A 9,637-nucleotide genomic window follows, 5' to 3' on the forward strand; every position below is an offset into this window, starting at 1 on the left:
TACATGTATATATACATATATAAATATATATTATGTTTCAGTATATTTTTATTTGATATATTTTTAAAAAATTACATTCTGATATATTGATTTATATATATATATTTACATATATATTTTAATATATTTTATATCTATTCATACCGGGGGGATGTGTGTAGTACGGCCGTGTGTGCACACGCGTGTTCAGGTGTGTTCAGGTGTGCACAGGTGTGCACAGGTGTGTACAGGTGTACCATGGGGTTCACACACCCCTGTGCGCGCCCCCGCGCCCGCGCGCTCCCGGCCGCCCCGCGGAGGATGACGTCACACCGGCGGGGCCGGGCGCGCCCGCGCTGGCGCGCGGCCAGGGTGACGTCACCCATGCAGGCGGTACGCCCCGCCCCTCCACCGGCACCACGTGACGCGGCCCCATTGAGAAAACGCCGCTCCCGCCGGCGCGGCCCCAATATAAACGCGCGAGCGGCCGAGCGCGACCGGGACACGCGGGGACAGCGGCACCTCCGCCACATCGCCCTGCCCATCCACCCAACAATCCCTCCATCCATCCCTCCATCCCGCCCGGCCATGGTGAACCTGCGGGTGTGCGCGCTGGAGTGCGAGGCGCTGCGGGCGCTGCTGCAGGAGCGCGGCGCGCAGTGCCTCGTCCTCGACTGCCGCTCCTTCTTCTCCTTCAACGCCGCGCACATCCGCGGCTCCTGCAATGTCCGCCTCAGCACCATCGTGCGGCGCCGCGCCAAGGGCGCCCTGGCTCTGGAGCACGTCGTGCCCAACGAGGAGCTCCGCGCCCGCCTGCGCCAGGGGCTCTTCCACACCGTGGTGCTGCTGGACGAGCGCAGCGCCGACCTGGACGTGCCCAAGCGCGACAGCACCATGCTGCTGGCGCTCGGCACCCTCTGCAGGGAGGCCCGCGGCGCCCGCATCTGCTTCCTCAAGGGTGAGTGGCGCCGCGGGCGCCGGAGGGGACGGGAGGGCCGGGCCGGGCGGCCCCGCTCTGCCCCCGGCCGTGCGGCGCTCACCCCGCGCCCCTCTCCCCGCTCTGCTCCCGCAGGAGGTTACGAAGCCTTCGCGTCCGCCTGCTCCGAGCTCTGCACCAAGCCGGCCGCCCCCGCCGGGCTCAGCCTGCCCCTGAGCGCCAGCCCCGCGCCCGGCAGCGCCGACTCGGGCTGCAGCTCCTGCGGGACCCCGCTCTACGACCAGGTGAGCGCCGGGGGGAGCGAGCGGAGGGAGCCGGGACGGGAGCGGAGCGCAGCGGGCGCTGCCGCCGAGCGCCGGCCGGGGCTGAGCGCGGCTGTTCCTCTGTTCGCAGGGCGGGCCCGTGGAAATCCTGCCGTTCCTGTACTTGGGAAGCGCCTATCACGCCTCCCGCAAGGACATGCTGGACGCTTTGGGGATCACGGCGCTGATCAATGTCTCGGCCAACTGCCCCAACCACTTCGAGGGGCACTACCAGTATAAAAGTATCCCCGTGGAGGACAACCACAAGGCGGATATCAGCTCCTGGTTCAACGAGGCGATCGATTTCATCGGTAAATGAGCTCTTTTTGCAATCCGCGCTTTTTCTGGGTTAATGTCCCCTGGGAAGTGATTTTTGGCATTCTTGTTTTCCGCGGTAAAACCTCCGCTTGAGATTGGGGGATAACATTCCACTGGGAAGATAAACTCGGGGAACATTTCCATTAGTTTAATTCTATTCACAGGCATAATCTTAGCTTCTGAAAGCTGTTTAAAATCTTGATTCAAGAGGCGCTGGTCTTGCAGAAAAGAGTGAATTTAAGCGGATCAGTATTAAAGTAATCTTGCAAGACTGCTAAAGTGACCTGGAGGAGCTATTAGTATAATTGGAATTGGAGCCCAGAGTGAAAATAGCTGCTTTCCTCGGGACAAAGACTCCCTTTGTCTCGAAAGCTCCGGGTGTACCTATTAGGCTAAGGAAGGGATGGATTAAAGAAATGTAAAACAGCAGCCTGTGCTTTTCCCACCTCTGGAAGCAGCGAGACTTGTTTGCTAACTGTGTGCTTTGATTCTTTCAGACTCGGTGAAGAGCGAGGGAGGAAGGGTCTTTGTGCACTGCCAGGCTGGCATTTCCCGCTCAGCCACCATCTGCCTTGCTTATCTCATGAGGACCAACAGAGTCAAACTGGATGAAGCCTTCGAGTTTGTCAAGCAGAGGAGAAGCATCATCTCCCCAAATTTCAGCTTCATGGGGCAGCTGCTTCAGTTTGAGTCGCAGGTCCTGGCCCCCAACTGCTCAGCAGAGGCCGGGAGCCCCGCAATGTCAGTGCTGGACAGAGGGGCATCCACCACCACCGTCTTCAACTTCCCCGTCTCCATCCCGGTCCACACCACGTCCAGTGCTCTCAACTACCTTCAGAGCCCCATCACTACTTCCCCGAGCTGCTGAAAAAGCAGGTGAAGAACGTGGCCAGGACTCAGACTTGCTGTCTCAAGTGCAATAAGGACAGGGACAGTGTCACTTGTGTTTTGTGGGGAGCTGTTGGTGCATCCCAGAACGGTGTCCATGGAGAGGAGCTCGCCCAGTGCCAGAGAAACCAGGTGTTTCTGACTTCTCAAGCAAATGTCTGGATGTCTGCACAGAGATCAAAGGACATTGGCTCTTCCTGAGCTGTCCCTCCTTGTCTTCTGTCTGTCCCAAGCCTGCTCCATGTTTAGTAGCATGCTCACCAGTATTCCCATTCCTGGACACTTTGAGCAACACTGATGCTGTCCCCTTTTATATGACAGTCCTATTTATTTATTTTTACATTAGTGCATTGTTGTTGGGTTTTTGTTCTTTTTTTTTTTTTTTTTGCCTTCACAAACGTAAAGTTTCAGTTCTAGAGAAACCAAATACCTCAGTATTTTTTGGTACAATTATCCTGTGTGTGTATATCTGTCAGCTCTTCTTGTTTCCCAAGCACTGACATGAAAGCACCAGGCGAGTGCTTTTTTTTTTGAGTTGCCAAGGGTTGTATGTTTGCTGATTTATTTATGATGTGAAATAATATATTTCTTCTTATGAAGACATAGTTTTGTTACATGATTATAACTTTTTTTATACCAAACGGAATAAATTATGATATTTCTATTCATCTGGATTATATATTCTTTAAAATACTGCATTTCACAGTCCCAAAACTCACGTGAAGCTCCGGGGTGAAGAGCTGTAATTTTCAACTCTTCTGGCCTCCGGTCTTGACTGAGAAAAATGGGTTTAAGCACCATAATTGACTAGAAACTACTGCAGGTTCTTAACCTGAGCTTTTCTTTGTCCCCATCTAATTGTGTGCAGTGGCAGGGAGCCAAGGCTGGCTTCTCAGCTGGGAGTGGATTTGACTGCCCCGATGGCTGTAACAGAACCAGCTGAGACTTGGGCACTGGGCTACACTGAATTCAAAATAGTCCTTCTCCTAAGAAGGAGGAATAGGCTTCCTTATTCCTTGTTTACTTCTAATGCTTGAAAGGTTAAGTCTAAAAATTAACCTGTTAGTAACAGATCTCTAAGGCTTGGCACAAACTCACAGAGTGTTTTTCTTTTTCTGTCCCACCTCCTTAACTCCTTTTTGCAACTCAAATTGCCCCTGATGCCTGGAGTGAGGTATTTGGCTGGCTGGGCTGTCTCTGTAAACAAATCAAGGCATGACAGGGGATCAGGTAACTCACCCATTTTATTACCCAGACCCAAATAAATTCTTTCCTGCTGGAGATTATCACTAGAGTCACTTGGATCTGGTGTTTCTGTTGAGGCAATGAGGAGAGTTGGTGTAGCACAGCCAAAGCCAGGCAGGGGAGCTCCAGCAGCATCTGTGGGCAGGGGCAGGATGATGGGCAGCAAAGGGTTCCTGGGACACATCTGCACCTCTCATGGGCATCTCTGCTGTGACATCCCCTTCCCAGGGAAGCTCTGAGGGCTGTGGGATGCAGCTGGAAGCTTGATTTCCTAGGCAGGGTAATGCTGGTAACAGGGAGAGGGATGCTGAGGGAGCAGCAGGGTTCTGGGTTTCCCATACTCACTCCAGAAGGGAGCCAGCAGTTCCTGCATGTCTGATATTCAAAGATTAAATCCAACTTTTGCCCCATCAAAAACGGTTTTGCTGGGGCACACACCAGGTTGTGAGTGTAAAATCAAGGAATTTAAGCAGCTGTGATCTTGATGTACAGGGGAATGTTTTTGTGAGCATAAAGCAACTGTGCTCTTGTCACACAGCAAGATGAGCAGAGCACCCCAAACTCCTGCTGCTGTCCTGCAAGTTACCTGGGGTGTTAATGGTGCTAAAATCCAGGCCTGCTCTCCTGGGAGAAGGTGCCCTTGGAGGATGGGATGAGGCACCGGTGCCTCTGAAGCTCTTCCATGTGAGCTGCCCCTCCAAAGCTGCTCTGTCGTCAGCACCGCTCGTCAGCCCTCCCCGGCTTTCAACCCGACACCGAGGGAGGGGAAAAATGGAGCAGCTAAAAGAGGAGACATCCCTGGGCACTGAGAAGTGGAGTTAGAAACTCACATTTTCCTGAAGTGTACCCGAACCTCCAAGTGAATGTCCTCCCCAAAACCTGCAAATCCTGCAAAACCCCTTTGTCCATGGAAAATCCCTTGGCACCTCGAACCTGCCATTGCTGTCCTGGTTAAATATGCAAGGCTGTCTCTGAATACGTGAGCCTTTTTACACCTGCAGTAAAGGGTGGAACAAACTTTCACCTTCAAAGCAAAGCAGAGCTCGTTCAGTGGAAAAATACAACCTTGGCAGCCCTGGCCATGCAACTGATAAAAAAAAAATCCTGCCTGTTAATCGCAATTCAAACAGAAATCCGCTCCCTGACAGCCGCGGGAGCTTGTTTATGTGTTTCTTGGAACAATAAAACTCATTACCTGGCAGCAGATCAGCTTTTAGAACCGAAGCAGGCACCTGACAGGGGTGCAAAAGAGAGCTGCTTCAGCACAAAGGCTGCTGAGAGCCCCAGCAGGGCTGCAGTCCCTGCCAGCCGCCAGCAGCACCTCCAGCCCTGACACCCGATGCCCTTTCCCAGGGCTTTATCGGGATCCTTCTGCTGTCCCCTGTAATCCGACTCTGACGCTGCCCAGTCTCAGACTCCTGTGGGGTTTGAGTGCATGGGATCGCACCCAGATCCCAAACGGCTCCCGTGGCGAGGGGGAGGGAGATCAGGGTGAGACTTTGGGCAGGTGTCACCTTGGGATCAGCTGGGGGTTTGCTGGGAGGGATGGGGAAGGAGCAGGACGAGGGCCAGAGGGGGAGGATGCCACCAAGGCACAGCCAGGCTGAACTTTGTGAAAGAATCTTTGCTTCCCACCCCTTATTTATTCTCCCAGCTCTGCTGCTTTGCTTGGTTGGAATATTAAGGCACACAGTTCACCCCGGTTTAGGGCTTTAAATTCCTATTTCTCTGCCTCCAACGTGAGCTGGCTGTCCCCTCGTGCTAGCAGGACTCAGCTGAGACCATCCCGTGGTATCCAATCCCCCATCCTGGCTCACAGCAGGCGTGTGTGGAGCTTTCAGTTTGTATAAATCTGTATCTCTCCGGTTGCAATACATCCCCATGGAAACCACGAGGAGTTTCCCCTGGCTGAGGATGGCAGTAACATCACTTCCTGCTGCTGACAAACCAATTTGTCATGAAGTGATAAAAAGGCATGGTTTGTGTTTGCAGGAACTGGCTCGGGGCTTTGTTCCTCCCAAGCCAGAGGCTGCTCACCCACCCCGAAGGCAAACAATGGCCATTGTGCCCTGCAGAGCAGCCATGGGGACACACTTTGAGCCTTTCGTGTCCCCAAAACGCCACCAAAACACCCCAAGTTGAACACAAGTCATGGCAGCACTTAGCACAGCAGCCACAGATGTGTCCCCACGGCCCAGGGGTGTCCCTGGCCAGCCCACATGGGGACACAGCACAGGGGCCCTGTGTGCTCCTCCCAGCAAGATGCAACGCTCAGGGGACACAGCCTACCCAGCTATCACATGGCACACAGAGCCAGAGCTCCAGATTAGATGTGTCTTGGGTAATTCCCTCGTCTCAAAGCTTCTGCCTGTTGTCATCAGCACTGGAGAGGTGCAGGGTGTACTCAGGCTTAGGGACTATCCTGGATTAGTCACCCCAGGATCAGACTCGCAGGGCCACAAGGATGTGTGATGCCATTGCATTGAAAAAAAGAACATTACAACCAGATCACACGCAGGCAAATCTTACTGGCCTGGTTATCACCTGGGTTTTTTCCTCTGCCTGGCTCCAGGGTAGCAGAAAGGGCACTGAGAGCTTGTTGGAGGTGATGTTTAAGTGCAGCCCATTCCCCAGCTCCACAGGCACAGCGGGATGGGGAAGGAGGAAAGGTCGTGGTGTGTGACTGTCACAGTGTGGTGAGAAATCACAACACCTCAAAGCCCATCTAAACCTCTTCCTTTTGCTGGGCCAGCAGCAGTGGCTGTGACAGACTCTCAGGGCCCAGGGAGACCCTGCCCAGGGCTTTGGCTTCCCCAAATCTGCTCCCATCCAAGGCTGGTGGGAGCTTGGGAAAACAGCTAAAACACAGGCTCAAATCCACTGGTGCTGACAGAACAAATGAATGAGATTTGTGCTGTGTGTGGCTCCTCACACCCTCTGTTAACTGCAGGGCAGAGCCAGAGGCCACAGCTGATGGCAATCCAGGAGGGGCACAGCCCAGGTCGGTCCTGTTAGCACCCCTCAAAGGTGTGCGAGGCTAAATGGGACCAAGGTATTAAAGGAGAGACTGGGGAGAGTAAAATTTTCTGACGTTGCTGTGAGGACTTTAAGCTGCCTGAGGCTGTGGCCCTGAGCACAACCTCCAAGAGATGAGCCCAGGTACCCGAGGGGAAGCAGCTGAATTGCTCTGCTGCTGGGCTGAGTGGAGAATTCCTGGTTTTGGGAGCTGTTTCCCACTTGGGCAGTGCAGTTGTACAAACCTGTGCCTGTCTGGAGAGCAGTCCCAAGGTCCTACCTGGACCTGATGCTGTCGTTCTGGCACAGAGCAAGTTGGCAAGAAAAACAGGCAAAACCAGGGCAGAAATCAGCATCATTTTTTTGCCTTTATATGATGTGAGCAGCCTGTCCTCCAGGTATGGGGTTGATTTTTTTTTCCCCCCCTTTCCATGGGAGTTTTCACTCCCAGGGTTCTGTAGCTGCCCTGTGTGGCTGCTGTCCCTCCTGGCAGTGCCAGGCTGGCTGTGCTGGCCCTCCAGAAGGGGCTGAGGGTGGCTGAGGCTGTGCTGGGGCTTTCCTGAGTGAGCTTCTCAAGCTGCAGCATTTGCATGCGTTTCCTGCTGACTTGCCCTGGGCTTCCCCTCGCAGCCCTGGCACGCAGGGGAGGGGGTGAGATCAGAGATCCGACACTGTGGGCAGCTCCCAGCTCCCTCCTGGCAGGCCTGAGCTCCAGGAGGGTGCTCAGGGCTGAGGTGCTGTGCTCTGGGGGCTGGAGTTGTTCTGGGAGCCAGCAGAGAGGGTGCTCGTGGGTGTACTTGGCCTATGGGAAGGGATGCTCGTGGGTGTATTTGATGTATGGGAGGGGATGCTCGTGGATGTATGGGAAAGGGTGAAGCACCCAGGCCATCAGGGACCCTGTTAGATCCCAGCCAGGCTTGGTTGGTGCCCAGAATGGGTGAGTCAGGGCTGTAGGAACAGTAATTTCATCAGCCAGGCACACAGGGGAAGGGGTGAGATCAGAGATCCGACACCGTGGGCAGCTCCCAGCTTCCTCCTGGCAGGGCTGAGCTCCAGGAGGGTGCTCAGGGCTGAGGTGCTGTGCTCTGGGGGCTGGAGGTGTTGTGGGAGCCAGCAGAGAGGATGCTCATGGATGTATTTGGTGTTTGGGAGGGGATGCTCATGGATGTATGGGAGGGGGTGAAGCATCCTGGGCATCAAGGACCCCATTAGATCCCAGCCAGGTTTGGTTGGTGCTCAGAATGGGTGAGTCAAGGCTGTGGGAACAGTAATTTCATCAGATCAGACACTGTGGGCAGCTCCCAGCTTCCTCCCAGCACGGCTGAGCTCCAGGAGGGTGCTCAGGGCTGAGGTGCTGTGCTCTGGGGGCTGGAGGTGTTCTGGGAGCCAGCAGAGAGGATGCTCGTGGATGTATTTGGTGTTTGGGAGAGTCTCAGGTTTTCTGTTGCTGGAATGGCTCCTGAGGGATTAAAGGTATTAAAAAGTCTCTTTTTCCCAGGCCTGCGACTGAAGAAGTTGAGATTCCTCGGTTCTGCTTCTCAAGGTTGTTTATTTTCTCTTATCTGTTCCATTCTTTCTCTGACCTGCTGAGATCTGTCCAGCAGGTTGGTTGTGGCACAGCCCCTGCCCTTGGGGTGCTGTTGGCTTTTTATATTAAGAACTACAAGTGCTTTATTTACAATAATTTCCCAATACCCATCACCTATGTTAGACAGTCTGTCTCTACTCTAAACCAATCCAGAAGTGCCACCATCACAGCAGAAGATGGACAACAAGAAGAAGGACAGGACATGCCCAGATTCCTCCATCTTGCCTCTTGAACCCCCATTCTAAAACCCCAAAATTCTACTTTTTCACCCTGTGACAAATTAACCATCATTCTATTCAAACTCTTGTGGCTTGTAACTCTTCTCACAAAGCTGGTAATTGTTTCCATGGGCTAAAATCGAAGGCACAGGTGGTTTTGACACCATGCCAAGGTCTCTGAGCCCCGGCCAGAGTCTGGAGTCCTCCAGGGCAGCCAGGGGAATGTCCTGGGCTCCCACAGGAGGGGATGCTCGTCGATGTATTGGGTGCAGGGGAGGGGGTGAAGCATCAGGGACCCCTTTAGATCCCAGCCAGGTTTGGTTGGTGCTCAGAATGGGTGAGTCAAGGCTGTGGGATCAGTGATTTCATCAGCCCCTTTCATCCCAGCCTCCTCATTGTCCACACCGTGTCGGGGCCAGCACCAGGGCCATGGAAAATGCTTTATTTCTCATCAAAGGGTTCTCTGTGCCACCAGCCCCTCTCATATCAATACCTTCTCATCCCTCAACTATAGGCCATGTTTAAAAATAAACTCCCAGAGGACTCTGATATGACGTAGTTATCTTCTAACTCAGTAACCAGTTGGCTACAAATTAACAGGTTTTTACTACACAGTGTATTTTTTTGAATTACAGTCTGTCTCAGAGCCAAATCTAACTCCCACCTGTGCTCAAATAATAAACTACAGTGTCTTTTTTAGACTTCTAATTTCTGTGATAATTTAATTTTATTTGAAAGGAGGTTTTTTTTTTTGTTCTCCAGCAGTTCTGGTAGAGATGGCTAATGATGGCTTTTTTTCAGGTCTTTTACACACTGGAAAAAAGTGTTTTATTTTCAGTATATTCTCAAAATTCTTGTCAAAGTATGATCTATGGTAAATTTTTCACACATCAGTATCTTGTTCTTTCAAATCTTGTTAAGGTTTTGTTAATTGGCAGCTGGGTCATAGCACCATGTGGTTTTAATGGCAGGTTTTTCTAATTTAGGAAAGATATAAACAGCACATGTGCATTAACTCTACAGTCTCTCCTGATACTCTGTAGTTCTTGCAGACCAACTGGTAACTTCTGTCCTTTCTTGTTTTCTGCAGTGAAATCTTGATGATGGCAGAGATGTATTTCAGGGATTTTTGGGTCATAACTTAAAA

General features: G+C 52.5%; 1 protein-coding gene across 2 annotated transcripts; it reads left to right on the forward strand.

Moving 5' to 3' along the window:
* The first annotated feature begins 285 nt into the window (after window positions 1-285).
* Window positions 286-3,092, forward strand: DUSP1 (dual specificity phosphatase 1). 2 transcript variants are annotated; one of them, XM_071443593.1, is made up of 4 exons: window positions 286-937; window positions 1,052-1,200; window positions 1,310-1,529; window positions 2,034-3,092. In XM_071443593.1, exons 1-4 carry the CDS (start codon window positions 301-303, stop codon window positions 2,402-2,404), a joined length of 1,377 nt encoding a protein of 458 aa, XP_071299694.1. In that variant the 5' UTR covers window positions 286-300; the 3' UTR covers window positions 2,405-3,092. The 2 variants fall into 2 exon arrangements, with proteins under 2 accessions (XP_071299694.1, XP_071299693.1); XM_071443592.1 differs by having other exon boundaries at window positions 286-1,200.
* The last annotated feature ends 6,545 nt before the right edge of the window (window positions 3,093-9,637 follow it).

The sequence above is a fragment of the Agelaius tricolor genome, unplaced genomic scaffold (genome assembly GCF_023055355.1).
Source record: "Agelaius tricolor isolate 1412-34295 unplaced genomic scaffold, bAgeTri1.0.p SCAF_18, whole genome shotgun sequence".
NCBI classification, from domain to species: Eukaryota; Metazoa; Chordata; class Aves; order Passeriformes; family Icteridae; genus Agelaius; species Agelaius tricolor.